At 35.4% G+C, this 22,129-nt stretch overlaps 1 protein-coding gene across 29 annotated transcripts in view; it reads right to left on the bottom strand.

Moving 5' to 3' along the window:
* NRXN1 (neurexin 1) overlaps positions 1–22,129 on the bottom strand; it is a 679,845-nt gene that overhangs the window by 588,490 nt on the left and 69,226 nt on the right. For 16 of the 29 annotated variants that reach the window (XM_071422858.1, XM_071422867.1, XM_071423014.1 and 13 more), the window contains exons 3-5: positions 12,666–12,683; positions 8,040–8,069; positions 7,201–7,212 (exon numbers count right to left, since the gene is read on the bottom strand). The exons of 6 other annotated variants lie outside the window; for them this stretch is intronic. In XM_071422858.1, coding sequence (XP_071278959.1) covers positions 7,201–7,212; positions 8,040–8,069; positions 12,666–12,683 — 60 coding nt within the window. The remainder of the gene's footprint in view (positions 1–7,200; positions 7,213–8,039; positions 8,070–12,665; positions 12,684–22,129) is intronic. 7 more of the 29 variants (XM_071422876.1, XM_071422973.1, XM_071423007.1 and 4 more) reach the window with 3 other exon arrangements.

Below are 22,129 nucleotides of genomic sequence, written 5' to 3'. Positions count from 1 at the left end.
ATTAGACCCAGCTGCTTTTATTTCCTCCCACCCCCAATACAGAGAAGCTACTGAAGTCAAGGCTGTGATGCCAGCAGTGCCAGGTGTTCTGTGGTAGCCTCTTGTTATCCAAGGTTGCTCTATACAGCTTTATTAGTTGCCAGTGAATCAGTCCAGATGCTTCCTTTCTTTAAAGAATAAATGTCTACTTTGAGCAGGAAAAAAAAAAAGTACCAGAACTTCCAAGTCATAGCAGCAAATTACAAAAACTGCCTTTAAATGAAATGCAGTGCTGATCAGAAAATTGTTCTAAGTGGGTGCCAACAGAAAAAAAAACCTTTGCCCTGAATATAGATTTAATGAGGAAGAAAGGACTCCTTTCACCAGAATAAATTCATTCAATAAAATGATTCGGTCACTTTTGTTTCCTTCCAAGTCTGAAAAAAACCCCCATATCTGGATAACAGGTTGGTATCTATGAAAACCATTAAAAGAATGAAGAAAATTTCATAGCCAAGTCCATGTTCCATGCTCCACAATTTCCTATGGGAATCCTTCTTTATGCTCCTGAACTTCCCAGTTCTTTGCACAATTTCACTGTTCTGCTTAATTGCTCTAGGTGGACCCTGAAGTAAATAAAGGAAGCTTCCTTTGAGCAATTAAAAATATCAGGGTTATAGAAGTCTTTGGAAATCAGGAAAGAGGTATATTAGTAGCACCAGTGTAAATTATATATTTTTTTAATTAAAAGAGTTTAAAGACAACGTATAACTCAAATTTCTGTCGTTTCTAAGTACCTTGGCATGTTATTACCACCAAAGAAAATTCCTGTAAAGAGTAGGTTTAAAAAATTTGTATGCAGCATTCTTATTTCTACAAGAATGATTGATTCTGACCTGAATATTTAAATATTTTTCAATTCCTTTGCAGGGAGTTATTCTTGGTAGAAAAATATCATTATAATGTGCATTTAAAGAGCATAATCCCCATTTTCAGCTATACCAGTACAATTTTAGAGCAGTCTTCCTAAGAGTTCTTCACATTCATTAGATTTAGATTCTTTAGAAACTGTGATAAAGTTTAGTCCAGAATTTTGTAATCCTGCATGTAGACAAATGTTAGAGATGTTTGAAAATACTCTTCCTTGGGGCCCTAATTTCTTTCCACTTAGCTGGTGAAACTCCACTGAGCATGATTGATTGAATTAATGTTAAAATCAGCTGAGACTTCTGTTCTGAGATGTACAGTAATTTCCAACTACTTTTGATTTTCACTGAAATAATAGAAATTAGATTCTGTTGGACTCATTTGTTTAGTTGCTCTTGTAGGTTTCAAGGACTGAATTTTATCCTAGGGAGATACAGTGCAATCTTAGGGTGAAAATGAAATCTTTAGTGTCACTCTGCTGATGTATTTGGCTCACAAGAAGGTTCAAGGACATTTCAATATCCAAGGAATACACCTCTCTCAAATACCTGTTTCACTGGAAATGCCTTTGATATGTATAAAACTCTCATGGAATTTCACTGTGCAAAAAAAGGTACAGACCACTGCAGTCTTAAATTCTCATTTTCTATGTACATTTACACATACATTAAAAGAAAAGTTTGCTTTAAGGAAGAAATGCTAAGTTTTCCTATTTCTTTATTGCTTACCTGCTGATTCTTTTTTTTTACCTCTTCAGAGTGACAACTCAACTGTTTTCCATTCCCAATAAATCCCCTCATACTTTTTGGCCTGAAATGCACATCCTTCATCTTGAAAGAGCTTTAATACTATTTTGAAAGGTTTTCTGTCAGCATACCCATCTTCTGGATAAACCTATGCTCAAAGTGGAGCCTTGTGCTGAGGAAGCCAAAATCTTGCATATGTACTATCTCCTACTACAACGTTTACTGGACCCAGTAGAAATCTACACATTTGCAAATATAACAATTTTTACATTAAATCCTCCAGAGTTACACATTTATTGTCTTTCCCCTGAATCCATAGGAAGTCTATGAAAAACACACACATGTTACATGATCATTTTGAGTGACATCAGAATGATTCAGAACATGGTAAATTCTTTATTTTCATGGTGGTAAGGCACTAGAACACGTGGTGTGGATTGGACATTACCATGTGGTGATTTTATTTTAAAAATAAGTATGTTTGCCTCTCTTCAGAAAGTTTTTTTTATATTTGTGACAGGTCCTTAGAATTTCTTTTCATACTGCTGATAAGGAATCAGCCATCTCAGAAAGAATTTCAAGTGTGTGGGTCTCATGGAAGAATTTGCATTTCTGTTCCTGATGTTGGTTGGTTTCTTCTGAGCCATGTGCTTCAGATAGAAAACTTCTTCAGCAGCCATCTTCTGCTGCATTTTTTGTCTCCTTGGGGACCTTTTATTGATCATAATTCAACATAAATTTGAATCTGCAACTTCAAATGCCAATAGTCCATGGTTGCAGGGTATCACCCGCTGAAGTGCAAGAAAATTACTTGCTTCAATGCATCAAAATAAACATTTAGTGTATAGTTCATTATGATATTCAACCAAAATTTGAATATATTGACCATACAAATATAAGGATAGTACAAATATTTATTGTATATATTTGTAGGCATGGGGGTATGAGTTACACACAAAAACTTAGTTATAATAGTTTTGGTGAACAGCAGCCTCTATTTAACTATACTGATGAGATTCTTTAGAAAAGAAGTCATGATAGAAGAGATGTGATATGTAGCTTCTGCTCTTTGGAGTACTTTGAGGAACTTTATACTTAAAGTCCATTAACTTATTAAAAAAATTGTAATGCCCATTAAAAATAATGGTAGCTTTAAAGAGAATATTTTTAAAATTCTTATGCTCATAATTTTGCAAATTTTCCAAGACTTTCAAAATGTTTGGGACTTATGGAGGTTAAATTTTTAAATCTTGTTGATTTTTTCCTTTTTATCAATAGAAGATTGAGTGGGGAAGCTCAAGTTATCCATTCTTCTCCAGTAATGTCACCTAGAAACAATTTCAGTTGCCCTACCCTGGCAACCCCATTGTGTGTCAAACCCCCAGATTACCTCACTTTGCTTCTAGCAGGGAGTCTTTTCAAGCAGCTGCTATCACCTAGGATATATAACTATGTGAACAAGTGCAGAGAGTCAGGAATGCCCTCCATCCACGTTTTGTGCTTGCAAGGCAAAAGCCGGCTGCAGTTGAGAAGGCATGAAACTGAGTCCATGTCAACAGGGCACTGAGCCAAAAATAAGGAGCTGAGCTTGAGTCCAGGGCTGTGCCACAGCATTTACAGGGTTTCTGGACTGCTGGGGACTTGGATCAGGGAAGGCTGGGCTATGGGTGTCTCTAAGGGCCACCCTGAAGAGCACACGCAGCAGCAGATGAGGAGGGGACAGGCATTTCAATGAGAGTGCAAGAAGCCAAGACCATCTAAGTTCTTCAACACCAGAGCAAAAATGAAAGTCATTCCAGTAAGATGAACTTGTGGTTGCAGGAAGGTTAATGACCAAATTCCAGACAGTTTGATGTTAGGGGAGATTACTGGCACAAAGTGAGGTTTGTGTTGCATGACACAAGCATCACATAATTACTTAGCTACAACATGCCACTTTTATGCTCATGATTGTTAAAGGATTTCTATAAATTGCTATTGCATGATTGTTTAAGGATTTCTATAGATTCTATAAATTTATTTTTCAGTGTTCTGTTTTTCCAGCTGTCAAATTAGTTGTGTGATTGATAATTAAAAAATTAGTGGTGTCACTTTGGTGTTACAGGTATTGTACAATAGCATGTGCAAGAAAAAAGTTCCCCTCCTTTGTCAAGGATGTTGACACATACATAAATTGCCATTCTGAAGTCTTTCTTCAGCATTTATACACAATAAAGCAAATACCAGCACATCAAAAGCCTGCACTCTAATACAATAAATTGCAGTTGTACTATCATTTTTTTGGTAGAAACACTTATTGCTCAGCTAGCTAACATTTAATAGTTTTTTACGAACCTGAGTGACTCATGTATAATTTAAAGCTGCACATAATCTCTAAAATAATAGAACAGGAGTAAGAACATAGTATTTAGGTACAGAATGAGTAGTATATATAGTCAAAAGTATGATAATTACATAAAAATAAACTATAGGTAAAAATATGAATAGGCTTAAGAGAACTGCAGTATAAAAACAAAGTATTACATGTCACTCTTAGAGTTTGTGAATTATAAAGTCCTTTCATTGCTCTCCAAAAGAATATGAAAAGGAGAATATGAAAAGGAGAGGATGAGATTTTTTTTTAAGTAGAGAAATGGAGTGTTTTGCATTAGTTGCCATATAAATTTAGTCATATTACTATTCAACACAAAATAATCCTGCATGACTTTGATGAGGTAAAGCCTATAGGTGGAAATGGTTTTATTAGACCACCTCCAATAGTTGGAGAGAGCAGAGAAAATTTGTTTGGGCACAAATTTTTTGGGGGCAAACAAATCTGACTGTTATGAACAGCAGATTTAAGGATTGCTTCGAATTCAAGCAATTGCTCTGAGTAGCATTTTCAAGTGGTCAAGTAAAAACATCAGCACCATTTACAAACCTTACCTTGCCTATGACTTTTCACCATCAGAACCGTGACAACCCTGCTGTTAAAGTTCTATACAGGTCAGTTATTTCCAGGGGATGAAAAAGGAATTCCTAAATATTTCTGAATATATGGTGCTTGTCAGAAAATAAACAAATGCCAATATAAATAAAAGACTTCAGATTTTCTAGAATTAGGCATAGCATCTACGAGGAGCAATTTGTGGGGAGATTATCCAGGATATCCCAATTTAGATTTACAACTAAATGTTAAACATCAGGGGCATTGTGAGATAGTACTGAACTTAGTATTGCCCAGTTGGAGAGGCTGCCTCATTTCTCCTTCCTCTGTCAACCCCAGGTTTTTACCTTAACACCCTGTCCAAATTATGAAGATACACTGATTTGACTTTTTTTTCGCCTTTTCCAGTATCCCAAAGAATATCTACACAATTAAAGGAGATGGTGATACTTCAGCCATTTATACTCCTCAGGACAAATGACATTGTAAAGCTTCTTAAAAGTGTTTTATTGCTTATATTTCCAAAATATGATTAATTCATTATATAATCATCCAGAATTTTACAATTACTGCCCTTGCATACCTCTCAAGGAATGAAACTTATAATAGAGTTCCCTCTTTTTTTCCTCTGCTCCTCTCCATTGCCTTCCTGATTTTTTATATTGTCACATGTTACACATCTGTGTTATCACAACTGTTCAAGACCACATGTTTCAACAGCTGATATTAGTAAAGTTTCAGGACAGTCAACAAAATGAGTCTGTTTTTTCCTGGTTCAGGATATGGCTCAACATTGAGGGATGTTTTCTGTTACAAAAGCAACTGGAGTTGGTACACATATAAACCCTCTCCATCAAATTGAACAATATACACCATTATATGTGCAGAAGTGTTGTGATTCTCAAAACACAGCAATGATTATTTCTATATTAACTGGATAAATCTAATAAAAATCAAAATATGAAAGGTAAAATGTAGTCAAATGATTAGATGATTGGTGACTGGTGTTTAAATTATGTCACATGGCACATTACGGAACATGAAACGTAGCTAATATATACAGGTAATTTTTTTAAATATAGTTGTTAAACCTTTAAAAATAAAAATATAAAAGTCTACATGTTTAAAAATACTAGAAAAAAATTATGTTTTGCTAAAAATCTGCTCTTCATATCACCTACTATTAATAATAAATATTCATAATATTTATATTTTACTCCTTTCATTCAAAAAAACCCTTTGGTGCCATACATACCACATAATTTATTCTGTGTACAGAACAATCTAGAAAAGTAATTGTGCATTATTAATAAAAATTATCTATAGTGTCAAGGTTCAGTTAATAAAAAAATGTAATTTTAAGGTAGCTGCAGCTAGGATATCTACTGATTAGGAATAAGATAGTAATAATAAGTAATGAGGAAATCACACTATGTACTGTTAAGAAACAAAAGAATCAGTCATATAGCAAATAAACCAAAATGATCTGATAAAACAAAGAAATGAATAGATTGTTTTCCATACTTGCTTAAAACTTTTCCTAAGTAAGAAGACTTAGAGCTCCAGAACACACAGAAATGATATCCCACCTACACAGGTACAGAGTATTTCCAGGGGGTCTGATATGAAGAGGAAAGGGACACTACAGATTTGTATTTACAGTCTTTGCATTACATGAACTTCCTACGTATGGAAACACTAAGTCAGCCAAGACACCAACAAAAGTGGAAGTTTGTTTCTAATTTAACTAGTCAGGAAAGTATGAACATGCAGACTGGATTGCTGATTTATACAAAGAATAAGCACCCCCGACAAAAGGTTAAGATGAATAGAACTGTGTTATTCATCATATGTAACAGAGATTAAATGGCTTTTAATCACCACCTTCTTATCATAAAAATATATTTACACAGTGCCTGTGAACAAGTGTCCTTGTAGCAAAACCTGATGTTTATTTATACAGGAAAAAATTCTTGCCCCTACTGCGCTGTTTCCTCTGGGAGAAGGGAAGTAAACACAGCTGGCATTCTTTACATAAAGAAACAAAAAGAATTAAAAAAAAAAACCTGAAAGAAACCCCACACATTTCTTTGGCTTTTTTTCTTCCTCATTCCTTTGTCCAATTCTTATGTCAGATACGCTCCAAGTGATTAATATGAAAGGAAACTCTCAGGGCAAAGACTTGCTAAAGTTAGTGCTGTTCCCATGTAAAACGTACATCAAGCTGTGGACTGACCCTGTACAGTTTATCTCCAGAGAGTCTCTACTGAACAACATCACACTTTTTTTTTTTTTTTTTTTCCTGTGTCTGATGGTTTAGACTGCAGCTCTTTGAGAACAGAAAAAGGCATACCTCAAAATGTGGCTGTTACTTCATCATGAACACTTCCTCTTTTATCACTGCCAAAGCTTCACATCCCTCACAAAACCAGGAAACAAACTTAGAAAATGGTCAGCCTCTACTTTAGGATAATTATCCTTACCTTGATATCCATGTAATATTTACTGTAAGAATATACCTACCTCATGTTATCAGTGCAAAAATTTTACATTCACTTGCATTATTTATACATACATTAAAGTATACTGATGGCATTAAAAATAAAGAAAATCATGTAATACCTTTACTTTTACCTATGGATTTGGTGAAATGGTTCCATGAAGAAAGCATTTCCAGACAAAAAGAGAATAAAGAAGAGGAGAGAAACAACAGTAAGAGTCATGAGTACATGTAAATGCAATAGTATCTGAACATGAAGAGACAAAGTATAAGGTAAGTGTCTGAAGACAAATGGAGATGCAATCAGTGTCATATTAGAGATTTAGTTTATTTCTTCCCAATCATGTACATGCAGAGAAACACAGAAATAACCCATGCTTAGATAATAAAGACTGTCACAAAGGTAACATGGACAATGGTTAGGAGGAAAAAAATCATTGCTTTTGTTAGGTAGCAAAATTGTACTCTCAGCATTCCAGAAGCCAGGAGCAGGTGCTTTCTGCACATTTCCAATCAGCCATGCATTAATGCAAATGGACTCTTCAATGTGTACAATGTTACAAGAGGAGCATCTTCTTTCAGGGGCTATCTGAAGAGTGGTCTGGCACTTTGTTTATCTTTTATAGGATCACCCATAATTGTATTTTCTGATAAATACACAGAATTTTTGTAATCACTTTCTTATTTCTCTCACCTCTTTTTAGTTATTGTTTTGCAAGAGGGGGAGTTGAGGAGGCAGGAAGGACAAAAGCTTACGGAGCAAACAAAAAAAAACCAAAAAACCCAAAACCAACCAAAATCAAAAACGAAACAAGAAAAAGATGTGACTAAAACCATGTGTTTCTTTGCAGCCAAAGACAGCTTTCAAGCATTTGCCCATCGGTTGCAGTGATGGATTCAAAGCAGCTACAGAACAAGAAGAAACAATGAAAGCAGAGTGGAAAAGGAACAGAGCCCATACCTTGGTCGCCCATCATCAGGTGCGCCAGACCTTGAAGGGAAACAAGAGCACAGTCAGCAATGAACAAGGGAGCACGGGAAGGTGGTGTTGTCACACTGACAAAAATGTTTTGTGACAGGCATCTGTTTCCTATAAGATGTCTGTATCACAGAGGGAAATCAAAGAGCATTTTTCAACCACTGGTTGGAATGCTTTGGGCTACAAGTAACAGAACTGCAATTCAAACACTGGGTGCTGTTTTATTGTGTATTTTTTTTTTTCTGTGCAGTATTTGCATTGACAGAAAATAATAAAATGCTTTCAAATCCAAACAATTCCTTTAATAATCCGTCTGTCTTTATCATATTTTGATTATATTGCTTTGAACACTTTGCTGAGAGGACTTCCTGTCCTCTACATGTGAAATGATGTTTAAACCCTGGAGAAGTTTAAACCTGAAAAATGGGCTGGGTCTGATCTTTTTCCCCTCATAAAAATGAGCATTTCAGGTAATTAAATAAAATTTATTCATCACATTGAAATGATAATGCAAAGAATGTCTCCTTATTTGTGTGAAATGTGACAGTAGAATGAATTTGTTCCAGAGAAGGCAAATTATTACATATGCAATATAAAATACATAGTAATAAAGAAAATTTAACTGACAGCTTCTGCAACTGCTTCTTCAATCTGTGAGAAATAGATTTTGCTTTATACTTATATTGTGAGATGAAATCCCATCACACCAGAATAGGTCTAGTGACATTTCAAAGCAGATGTCCATTATGATAATCACTCATCCAGAGCCAAATTTGGTTACTCTTCAAGGAAAAATATTAATCTTTTTTAATCATGATAATAAAATGATACTTAAATCTCACTGAGTATAATGTGATGTTGGGAGAATATTTTTCTTAGATATATGAAGGTTTTTCAATTTTTATGTCTGATTTAAAAACAGACTTATCTTGTTGAATTTAGCTGTTTTAGGATCCACTTCAGGAGTTATTGGTTGTTCATGTGTAAAATGTGCTCCTCTTCTCAAAAAAGCCATACATTATTTTCTTAATTGCAATTAATTGAAATTAATTCACACAAAGAAGGTGAGCAATAAAATATCCTTCTCTTTATTGGAGAGCAGGCTTCCTAGAGAGAGAGTTTCTGTGATTTCTAATTCACAAAGAAAATTAGGTGCACAAATGACTCACACTACTTGGGGGTAGTTCAAAGAAGATACTCCCGACTGCAATCAGTCTAAATGATTCTTCTCTTATCAGTTCCAAATCTCAAGTGATGTTCCAAGTAGTCTAACAATGGTTTTGTTGAATTATTGCTTTTTAATGTCACTCCTTTTAGATGTGTAGTTAAACTGAAGGGCCTGATGTGCCTGATCTCTTGTGCAATAAATTCTGTTTCCAAATACAGAGCTCTGCAGCTGGTGGGATTACCTGGGGCTCACAGCAATGTAAATGAAAGCTGACTGTGATCCTGAAGGGATGCCTGCATCAGCATTTCTTGGGAAGCATCACACAGCTGAACTGGCAGTTTGCAGCTTGTGAAAGAGAACAGAAATGTTTTCATGGGTGTTCCTTCTCTGTAAGTGTTGCTGCAAGAGAGACTTGCTGAATACACAGAGCATAAAGACCAGGTGCTATTATTTAATTCATTCTTTTAGTGCTGGGTGTCCTTCCTTGGATCTCCTGACACGTGGCCTTTGGAAGTTTTAGTCTCTTCTTGTGATTGATTAATTTGTCTTTGGGTTTTAGCTTTTCGTGTTGGCAACTATAGCAAGAAATCTTAGACTTTTGACCTGACCCTAATTGTATTTGATAAAGAAAAACTGAAACCAGTTGAACATTGCAACATCTTTTCCTTTAATAAAACAGTGACTTTTCAGTCACTACTTTATGTGAGATCTTTCAAACAAATCACTGTCCTGTCTCCCAGGGGAATGCAAAAAAGGTCATCTCTTACTATCTCACATTTACATATGAACTTTATAGCTATATGAACCTAAACAAAAGTCTAGCTTCAGATTATCACTGCTTGATAGTGATCACTACTTTTGTTAAAATGATAAGTGAAATTGGTCAGTTGCAAAGAGATGACTCTTACACAATTTGAAGAAAAAATGTAAATAGCAGAAATACCTCTTGAAGACATCATAAAGACTGCTTGAATTTTAAGAGTCACTTACAGTGTTGTTCAATGAAAAAATGCAGCCAAGTGAATGTAAAAGACATATGCTGCTCAAACCAAACATCTACCAATTAACAAATTCAGTACTAATCCTCAAGACACTTTATTTTGTTTCACTCTTTGTGTTACTTTATTTCCAAGCAGTAAGGTCACCTTTACTCCCTTGCTAAAGGCACATGATGATACTTACCTTATTTCATATTTTTGCAATCTATGGGTGAAGGCTATCGAAGAGTGAAGCACTACTAGTACTGTACCTGTTCATTCCACAGAGGGGTTTAAAATGATACAGCCATAAATCTGACATGAGAGGAATCACTGCTAGATTTGCAAAATAAAAGTTGGCTTTTAATAGACCTGGGAAGTTTTATCCTTAAGTAGCCATGTATAGGCCTTCCACACATTGAAAATGCTCATTTGTGCACCATTACTTCAATTTCTTTGTGAATTAGGAATTCAAGATTTAGAAGGAATCCCTCATGTGTGATCCACTCCAACTCTCTCCTGAACTTGGCTCTCAGAGGAGAGAGTTAAGGAGCACAGGGTGGGATAGTGGAAGAGGATATGAAGGTAGGATACCATAGTTTGGTGTGTGAGTTCCATGCAGAGCACAGGCCAAAACAAAATTTAAATGTGATAAACCTGCAGTGAAGGTATTAAATGTAGTACAAATTCAGTAAAATGACAAAACAGTAGCCTTTTTTACCAGAAGTATATACAAAATTGTATATTACATATTTCTGTTTGCTTATGTTGCCTAATTTACAGAGATGCTCAGATATCACAGAGATCAAAGATGAAAAATTTTAGCTCAGATTTCAAGTTGTGCTTTGGATACACAATTCTATGCTTCCATTTTTACATATTCATGCTCTGTAACTTTAATGTATGCATAAGTATCCAGACCTGTGTTGGAATAAATTTAATGTTGCAGTTTTAAGAATTAGGTTCAGGTAAAGTCTGGATTAACAGTTATCCAGGTTTTATCTTCTACTGCTGTGCACAAATGAATATGTGAAATGCAATTGAACCTCCTTATCTAGTTATACTGAACCTAATTCAAAAGTTGAGACTCATGTTGACACCAGTAAGAGTTTTATGCACAGATCAAATACAAGATTAGGTAGTTATTTCTAGGCTTTTATGTTTTTCAGCTAGAATTTCTATTCCAGTGTTGCTGAACACATTTTTATCTCACATTGAAAATGAAATTTTATTGACGTGTATGAGCATGACATGCCCGCAAGTAAAGCACCAGAATTATTTGAATTTTCCTTCTCCTTGGGAAAACATATATATTAATAAAATTGCAGAGCATCATCTATGTGCTAAATCTGAGCACCTGCCTTCACCCTTGAATACAGCAGCACAGAGAAATGAAGCATCAGCACTTCAAGGCTTGAGAAAATCACCCCTGAACAGGCACTGGCCCATGGTGAGTTGAAACCTGAATGAACTCAGGCCCCAGAGTGGCTCACATGACGTCAGAGTCGTGCCAGGACAGTCACTTTGCATATGAGTTAGTTTACAAAGTCCTTGCTTTTAAAATAGCTTTTAAAATATTGGAATGAAATAAAATGAAGGCAACTTTTTTCAGTTTGGATAGGTAAATTAATTTTTTCAAATAGATAATCATTTATCCAGTATGCAAAGATTCACCCCAGAAAGACTTTCAAGACATTTGTACATAAAAAAGCACCTGTACTTTTTAGCTTATAAGCAAAAAGACTTTAAAACTATCATATATTTGCATGTTTTACCAGCTAATGGACTTACTTACCAATGTTCAGGATAGATGGCATTGTGCCTTAGTTTCCACTGCCCAACTTTCATTAAAGGGACTTAATTACATACCAACTCAATTATTAAAATCACATGCTGCTTCTTTCACAGTGTCTCAAAGGCAAGTGCATTATGCTGAAAAGTTAGACAGAAAACCTCTTTTCCTAAAGCTTTGTGCTGTAAAGGATATTAGAGTAAGCAAGGTTTGTGGTATTAAAGAGAAAAGCGCTTTCCATTTTCCTAAGCAATTAAGAGACAGGAATTTACCATGCATTACTATTTCATTGGGAGGATTTAGGCTCCACATCAATGGGACAAATAGTTTGTTGAAGTGTTTTTCATACAGAACATGAGAAGAAATCAGTCCTGCAAATCTCCAGAGAGGTTTTGGATACGGTATCAGTCACACAAGTACAAATCCTGTTTTTTCAGTGGAGATATTCTGGAATTACAGCAATAAGGCCAAGGAGCTTTGCTTGTGTTCTGTATGAAAAAATAAATCACATCTATTTGATAAACTTGTATGCCTTTATGCAGGGGAAAATACAACTTACCGTACTGAATGATATGTGTACTTTAATAACATTAAGCAGAAGGAAAAAAAAAATCCCCACTGAACAGAGGGGAAAAACAAGAGCTTAGGAAAATAAGGTAGAAAGCACCCACCTTCCACATAGTTGTCTTCTGTAAGCACATAACAGGGAAGGAGAGAAAAGGAAAACATTCATTAAGCAGCATGCAGACTGGAACTTGCCATTGCATGTCTTACTCATGCAAGGCATCAAACACAACATGCAAGTGCTCCATTGCTACAATCCAGAGGGAAAAACAAAAGCACCAGGGAAGCAGTGTTTCCTCTACTTAACAAAATGTATGTGATATGAAACAAAATACTCTTTGCCAAAGTGCAAATATTGTACAGGATTTAGTGCAGCTCTTGGTACATGCAACTATTATTATAGTTGGTTATTAATCAGAGGGTCTTCTTGTAAGATTTTTGTAACTGTATATTTTAAAACCACCAGTCATTTGTGATAGGGATTCTAAATTCATTTGGTACTACTTTCCCATTCTGAATTTTCCTGGATGATGAAGTAGATGATTTTAAACTTCAGATAAGTTATATTCTTGAATGTGCTGTGAAGATGTTACCACAGGCAGCATGGCTGATCCTGCAGTCATTAGAGAGGCACTCTGGACATTGGGTCAAATCTCCAAATCCAGCAGGGGAAAAGTGGAACTTAAACTGGGTGGAATGAGTCAGAACTGTTGGATCATGTCCTACAGAATTGGTAAGCATCAGAAACTTGCACATTGTAAAAAATCAATCCATTCTCTGCCTGGTACAGTCAGCAAAGGCCACAGCAGTGCCAAGGATGGGTTCTGCCCCCCGATTAAATCAAAGGGCATTTTGCCTAAGGAAAGGCTGCTATCAACAAGCAACAACATTTACCATTGTTTATACCCAACCCAACATCAATATGGAGCACAGGAAAGAAGGTTTTCCCAAAGCTTACAAAGCAAAAGGGGACTAAGAAATGAGTCTCCATTAATAAAGTGGACAGAATTGAAAGCTGAGAAACAGGCTCAGTGTCCTAAAACTCATTTTGGTGCCTATAGTCCTCAGCTACTCCAATGGGAAGGTGATTTTGAGGGAGTATTTCTCTGATCATGACTGAGGAGGGAATAGGAGAGAGAAAATGGGAAAGGTAAAAAAACAAAGGAAAATCATCACAGAAGTCAAGTAGATGGATGCTGTGGGGCCAACAAAGAGATGGGGAAGGGTGGCAGCACAGCTGGCTGCCAGCTGACTGCCTGGGAGATCTCCTGCTGCAGTTTATGCCATCTCCACCAGCTCTTCCTGGGGAGGGAGCATGCAGAACCCAGTGAAAACTGAAGGCCAGTTCTGCCATTATTGGTCATTTCTCATGGACTCATCCCATAGGAATAATGCCTTAAACTAATTTTGTTATGTTGTAACCAAAAAACAAATAATAAAACAAGTTACATAGATCTGAGCTTAATGATATATTTTAGGCACAGTGACGTCCTCCCAGAATGTGTCACTTATCATAGTGAAAAGCCTTTATAAGTTAATGAAGAAAGCAATGAAAAAGGTCACCAAAACTCGACAGTATTCCAACAAAAAATTTACCACTTTAAAAATAAAAACTGCCATAAATGATGAATAATAAGGGTTTAAGGGTTTAATTATACAGTTGGATATTATAATTCATCTTTTCCATTCACACACTCTAAACAAGAAATAGAATAAAATTCACTGAGATGATGAAGAACACCCAGTTTCACAAGACAAAGATATTATATTCTATATACAATGTAAATAGTGATATTTGGATATGATATTTGTGCTAAAAATGTGATATTTGGAGTGGCTCTTAGCAAAACTTTTCTAGAAGGAGCCTTTTACCTTTAACTGCATACAGTAATTTCCTTTCTCTAAGTAAAAAAAAAAAACCACCCAAACTCAGTGAAAAAATAAATTAGTTATTTCAATTGTTGTTTAACTTCAGGCTCTTTCATCTAATTCTGGTTATCACAGTGTTTTTATATTGCAATACCAACATTGCCATGGCATTCTTTTTGATGGCCATGTTTAGCTTAACAAGATGTTTTAAAACCAGCATATGAACTTGCTGACAGCTGAGTTCAGTTCCTCATGATGTCAGACTCAAAGAAAAGGGCTCTGAAAATGACATCTCAGGCAGGATCAGATGGTTAAACCCATCTGGTTACAGGGTTTAGCACATTTGGTTTTATATCATGAGTCCTCCTCTTAGCAATAATTGGTATGCCTTTTTTGTGACTTTCACCAGAAAGATTTATACTGGCTGAGCAGCTTCCCCTAAATGTCTGACTGATTAAACTTTTAGTGATAGCAAGTCAAGCTGTCAAAACATTTTGAATTAAATAAAATGGAAAAAAGTCAAATTCCCACTCTGAATTAAACAGTGTATATAGCCAAACCCCTATGCACTAGTAAACAGCAATGAAAATTCATTCCTCCACAGGTTTTTGTCATGGTAAGTTAAACCATCTTAAACAGTTTTGCAATCTAAGAAAAAAATTAGTTCAGCTTCTTTATGGTACTTTATGAGGCTTTTACATTAGATTAGCATTGAGCACTTTAATTAAGGTAGGTTGTTTGTGATGGCTGATATATTTCCATATCACTAACACTCCACTTGGCTTTCCCAATTCCCATTTTCTAGGCATGGCTTATTCTTCTAAGCAGAATCTAAGAAGCCAGAAGGCCCAAATTCTAGCCTTGCTTTTTATTCATTTGGCTGACTTCGGCCACTCTTAAAAAACAAAATAAAACAAAACCATAAAAAAAAAAGGAAAAAAGAAAGATCATTAAAAGCCATTTATAATATCAAGTCACAGCTCAGAGGGAACAATAATTTCCTCATTTAAATCAGGAGTAACTGCATTTACATCATTAGATTTGCATTGGTGTAAAATTTCTGTACCTGGAGGAGAGTAGAGCTATACTACACATTTCTAGAGCTGCTGATTTTGATGGTTCAGCCATGCACAGAATTTACCAACATTTCTATCCATCCACTCAGAGGGACCTTATTGCCTACTGAATAGCTCTGCTGGCAGCAGTGGAACTCAAGGTGTTTAGGACCCAAAATGCCAACCCCAAATGCTGCAGGCAGTGGCATAGAGCTGCTCTTTCCTTTTCTGTACCAGCTGATCATACCAAGGACTTTTCACCCTGAAAACAGGTGACTTTCCCTTCAGCATTCTGACTTCAAAAAGATGTGGAAATTTTTCTATTTTTCACATTGCACCAAGCTCCTCACTTGAAGAACTAGAGAGTTCTTATCTACTGCAAATGCTTATTTCCAAGACCTTCCCCCATGACCACCACCAAAAAAATTAATTGCCCTGCTATTTTCTGTGTTTGCAACCTAATTCCTTCAGCCAAAGTCTGCTCTTGGTGCTATGAGTGTAATCTGTTGACTGTGCATATCGAGCCAAATACTGAGTTGATTTAAATCTGGTGTGACACAGCTGAAATCAGAGGAACTGCACAACTTACACAGGCTGTGAATCTGGCTTATTATCTCCAGATGAATTGTCTCAGGCTGTCCCTACTGAACTGAGAGCAGATTCTGCTCCATTTTTTTTTTTTTTTTTTGCAGCAAAAGCACAACCAATACTAATTATTTTAGCATATTACTGTGATTTCGTGATATCAAAATGGGAATCATATTTTTACAGTATATTTTTACTAATTAAAGAATTGTTTTAATGTCCAGTGATTCTTCAAGGAAACCTTGATTTAAAAAAAAAAAAAAAAAACAAAAAACACCCGAATCTTTCTATGTTTAGTGATTATTTCTGCTATTACATTTTTTTCATCTGCTAGAGAATTTACACCTTAGCCACACAATTATGTAAGAACTGTATTTTCATGACAAACAGGAGAAACAGTAATTAGTATTTTGAAATTACAAAAACAGAACCAACACCATAAGAAATAGCATATTAGCAGAGAGATATTTATAGTGCTTTTTCTCATGACAATTTAGTTCACAATCACATTCCAGCAAGGAAGAATATAACATACTATAGACATATTTATGAAATTTCAAAAGGGATTCAGAAGCATGGCAAGTGATGAAATAGCATGAAATAAAGCTATATTATCAAGGTGTCTTGCAACAAGATTGATGGCTAGAAGCTTAAGACATAATATTTTGTTTTTCTCAAAGAATAATGCATAATTATTCAATTCTCTAAATTATCTACCAAAAAAACCTGCACTCAGAAATATAATTTCAGGGGGCAGCTTTATCAGTGGAACTGCTCCCAGCATTTCTTGGGTGGAGTAATTTAGCCTGTCACATCCATTTCTCAAATTAGTAGAGAAATTGATTTTATTGACATGGGGTTCAAAACAAAATATTTGGAAAGGATATGAAAATATGAAGTATGTTATGAAGTATGTTAGAAAGCATGAACAGTCCTATAGTCAATAATGATGAATTAAAGCAATATATTGAATATCCATGGTCATGAGCATTGATCCTCTCAAGTGCTGTGTATCTGACAAATTCCATTAGGATTATTTGCATTTTTTAGAAATTACTTTTGAAAAATGCACTGCACATATTGATTGCCATTATTGACTGCAATTATGAATAATCAGAAATGGATTATAAAGATACCTGGTGCTCTGATTTTGTTGCAGCTTGCTTTAGTATTGGGTAAACAGGGTAACAGCATTTCCCAATCCTGTTGGGATTCTTAAACAAAATCTAGAAATCTACCAGAATCTAGGCAGGAGGGCTTAGGAGTTCCTACATTTCCACATTAGGTCTGAAATCAATGTACAGCCCCTCTTAGTCTCCACACAGCTTTGGATAGACTCCTTTAGAGGGCTTTCCAGTGCCATTGGTAGAAATATGACAGGGACTTTATTGATATTTTTTGGCTGGAAAGGAGAAATTTCAGAATAACAGGAGTTAGGGCCCATTTTAGTTTCATTCTCTACCTACATCTCTTTGAGGATCCCTTCTTTTCTGGATTGCCCTGTTCAGGACTTGGGACAAAGGAGAGATCCCATCAGGAGCACTAAAGGACTGCCTTGATGAAAATAAGGACAAGGCTTTCTGCCAAATGAGGATCATTAGGGCACAATTAGATTTTTTTTTACCAGCTTTTTACAAGACAAATCCATCAGCACAAATTCAGTATGCTTCTGGAAATCCTAGTAACATCCATGAATTTGTTCCAAGTGAGGCCATCTTTTCTGGACAGTATCCCAAGTGCTTTGAAAATGAAATAATGACAAGATCATTTAAGTTAAACTCCTGTAGATGAGCTCCAAGTGTGAAGCAGCAAGTAAGGGGGTCAGTGCAAGTTTGGAGTGCACAAGCAGAGAAATAATGAACAGAAATAGAAAATGGCATTATTTTTGTGGCATAATTAAAACCATTACCATGTTAATTACAGTGTTCATATATTTAAAATTAAGTAAAAAATGAGAGATGTTTCAGAAAAAAAAACTTTCCCCACAGTCATTCATGCCATTAAAAAAGAAAACTCAGCAACCATGTCTTACAAATAAAGCCCTAAGATACTACATCTGTTGAATAAATCCAAGATAAGATAAAGAGGTGTCTGAACCCAGTCTATAACTATCAAAAGTTCCTGATAGCTTAGGATAGAAGTCCTTTCAACCAAAGACTGTCATCAAGAGTCAGAAAAGTTCAAACTGAAAAGAAAACAAAAATATTCAATAAAGATAAAATAAGAATTGGCAATTCTAGGAAATTCTTCCCTGAAATCTTAAGACAGAGCTTTTCTCTAACAGAGACTGTATATCAATCATTGTTTTTGGGCTGCCTTGTAGCAATCACTGGAAGAGATTCTGCCTTTTGCCATTTAGGAGGTCAGGTTAATATTCTCACAGTGGTACATTCTGGACAGAACTCCTATGAATCTATGAATTTTCTCTGGTTAAATGAGAACAGAAACCAAGCATAAACAACAGCAAATACTTCGACATTCTGTTAAACAGAAAAGTGTTCAAATAAATTGTTTTCTCAAAACCAATCTCTGCATCATTTATAAAAAGATTTCACTGAGAAATATTTTCCATGAAGAATTCAAATATAATGGGTGAAAAAACCAAAACTATTCAGACAAAAATCTATTTTCCCTATGGTTCACCACAGGACAATATCTCCAGCCACAATTTACTTCTACCACCAGTTATATTTTTTATACATAACTTCTCTAGGTATCTGAGAAACAGATGAGAAACAGAATCAAAATCAAGATTATTAAATCACTACTTTTTCTGAGGCAACACTTTGTTTGTACTATTTCATTCCTGTGCAGGTTTATCACTTTTCTAGTGCTTATTATCACAAGTATATCAAACATAAAGACATTCAACATTGCTTTATTTTTATACTATTAATTCATGATGATTTTATTGTTACATATTTTTAGATGCTGCACATCTGATTGGGTTTTTGTGTGCCTGGAGCCACAGGAGTTGACAGATAAGCACATCTTTGATACTCTCATCTCCTTTTTTCTCAACTGCTTCCTGAAAACGGCAATTTTGGAAAGTTGCTTGTTCTCTCCTGTTAGTAGTTTTGACCATACAGACTTCTACAGTCTCAGTGGAGAGATCATGTATATATAAAAATTACTGCTTTTTAATTGCATTAAAATCCCCAGAAATTTTACTTTGGCCATATTTTCCCACCTCATTAATTTTTTTTCTCCAAAATGGGTCCTGCTACTCTCATATTTACTATACTTATAACCTATCTACAATGCATCAATACTTTAAAGAAATTTTAATTAGCCACTGGGACAAGCATTCCTGAATCTCTGTTATGGCTGTAGTCACTACAACCAGGAAGCATTTTTTTTTAATAACTGAATTTAGTAATATTAATAGAGGTAGTGAAAAGAGAAATAAATCATTTGCATATGTGAGGGTGAATCAAATAACCACATTCCCTCCTCAGTATTTTAATTTCCTTGCATAAGTAGTAAATGAAACACAATGTAAATCTATGTATTTTACTTAATAATCAGATATTCTTTAAGAACTGCTGCTCTTTTCCTGTTTATCCTCTGGAACTATTTCTCTGGATTTGAAAAATTCAATTTCCACTGAAAATCTCTGGGATTTACACACTTTACCTTGCTTTGTGCATTAGGACCTCTTCCCTGTAATCACTATAGGTCTTATTTCCTACCACAGACAATGGAGAGACTGACTAGAACTACAAACTGACTGTATATTGTTCACTTTACAACTTCTCTTTTCTTGCTGGGATTATTTTTATTCCTTTGAATTTTCCTCAGTTTTGCCCAGCTGGCTACATGGCATGAAAATATATTTTCAGGCTATTCCTATCAAAACCTTTCATACAGAATTAACTTTTCTGGTTGGCAGAGAGCAATGTCAAGTACAGAATATGTTCTATGAAAGTGATGTGGGATGACACAGATATTTCTATTTCAAGACTACCCGTTTTGAAATTAATTTGAGAAATTCATAATGCAACTTATTTTAACATATTCGTTAATAAACAGCTGTGAAATGAGGAATAAAGAATTTTTGGAATCACTCATGCTTGTTTTGATGTATGTGAGAGTAGAAACATGCCCACTATTTCCTTGTTGCACTCTGCTTTGTCAATTTGTCCTCTTGGATAGTCAATTATGGCTATCCAAGAGGCTGCAAATTCAGGTTCAGTTACTATCAGAAGAAATCAAATCCCTCTCCAATCATCCTTTCAGCAAAACTGGTCTCTTAGACCCATTAATAGAATAGGATTAGCTGAGCTGACAGAGAGTAAAAATGCAGTGCAGTGATTGAATGGCAGAAGCAATTTTCCAACTGGATGGCAGCTTTACGGAGGCGATGATCCAGTGGATAACATCAGCAGGACACTCAAAGGAGGAGAGGTCATGGGTTTTGTCCATTAGAGGGATATTATTTTTACTCAATACTTCCTAAAACTTTCCTACTGGTTGTTTATTGCACGGTGTACTGGCAGCTATCTACACTTGCACAATCTCAACTGTGCAAATATAGCATTTCTCCTTTATAGAACTTACCTAAGAGTGGGGACATATGACTGCACATTTTGCCTATCTGAGATATTCACTCGGGCCCTGACTTTGTAGCTGGATATTTGTGCCTTCCCAGACTGGTACAACACCAAAATTAGCATGACAGCATGCAAAGCCAGCCATATTTTTGTATTCACACACTGTCTTTATAAAAAAAAAAAAAAAAAAAAAAAGAGAGGAATGTTTATGTGCTATCCTGATGCCATGACTTTGACACAGGCGGCTGAAGACAATTTGGTATGAAGTGTTCTTGAGAGTTAGTAGCTAAAAATGTTGAAGACACACCGTACACAATTAAAAATAGAATACCAATATTCAAAATCATTTTGTTGCATAGTTCTTTAGCTCGCCACCATGAAATTTTCTTGGCTACTGCTGAGATTCATTTTGTGAATGTGAACCGAGCTGAAGTTGCCTTTGGAAGACATTAGAATGATATAGAACAAACCTTCTCCTCATTTAAATGGCAGTTTCCTCTGAAGTGAGTAAAGCTGTACACTGAAAGTCAGCATACTGTAACAGAGTCCTTAATTTGACATCAAATTAAAATTTAATCATAGCTGTCTGTGACTGCAAGTGAACAAAATAGATATCTTAATTTTTTTTTATTAAATGAACTTAATTTTCTCCTTTACTAGTCTACACTCATTTCAATCATAATGCTGAATGTTATTCTGATTAATTAGTTGTTATAGATAATGACAATATAATTACAAGAAATTTTACAATTACAAAATAAAAATCAACATTTCTTCACTTAAAATCTGGTCATCCTTAGCTAAAGTAAGAACTGATTCATTTCTTCTTTCCTCCACAGATTTAACAGAAACTGCAAAATATTATTATTTTCATTTTTTTGTAGTCATGTGAATGGCTGGATTGAGCTTCCGTGTGTTCAGAGTACTTATATGTATTGCAGCCAGTGACATGATTTAGAACTCTTCTTGGTTTTCATTAATCACTTTGATATGAATTGGTTAAACTGTTATTTTCTTGGCATGAGGTTATATATTGTAACTTTTCTAACACTCCTAAGTGATGTAACAAACATACAGGCATTAGTTTAGTATAGGTGAAAAAGGTGGCTCTGAGAAGGAGAAACTGTACCAGATCTGTTTGTGCAAACCCATGGTGTTAGGGTGAGCTACACTGATTTATCATCTACGACTGTTCCCATCTCAGAACTGCACAAATAAAATTTCTAATGGTAGTAGAGAGTAGTAAATGTTTCAAAATAGTCCCATACTTAGGGTTTATAGAAATTAACCCAAGACAGCTAGTTCTTCTCTTCCTAAGAGTTAATCAGCAGCACAGAATCACAGACTCACACAATGATTAAGGTAGAAAAAGCCTCTGGAGGTCATGTGGTCCAATCTCCCTGTGCATGCTGATGGCCCAGGGTCGTGGTCAGATGGCTCTGGAATATATCCTATGTTGGAAACTCCACTGTCCCTAAGGGAATCTTATGGGAGACAGTGTCAAAGTCT

This window comes from Agelaius tricolor, unplaced genomic scaffold, assembly GCF_023055355.1.
Source record: "Agelaius tricolor isolate 1412-34295 unplaced genomic scaffold, bAgeTri1.0.p SCAF_1, whole genome shotgun sequence".
Lineage (NCBI taxonomy): Eukaryota > Metazoa > Chordata > Aves > Passeriformes > Icteridae > Agelaius > Agelaius tricolor.
Note: the sequence above shows the minus strand (reverse complement) of the source record. Positions and strands in the feature narration are given on the sequence as shown.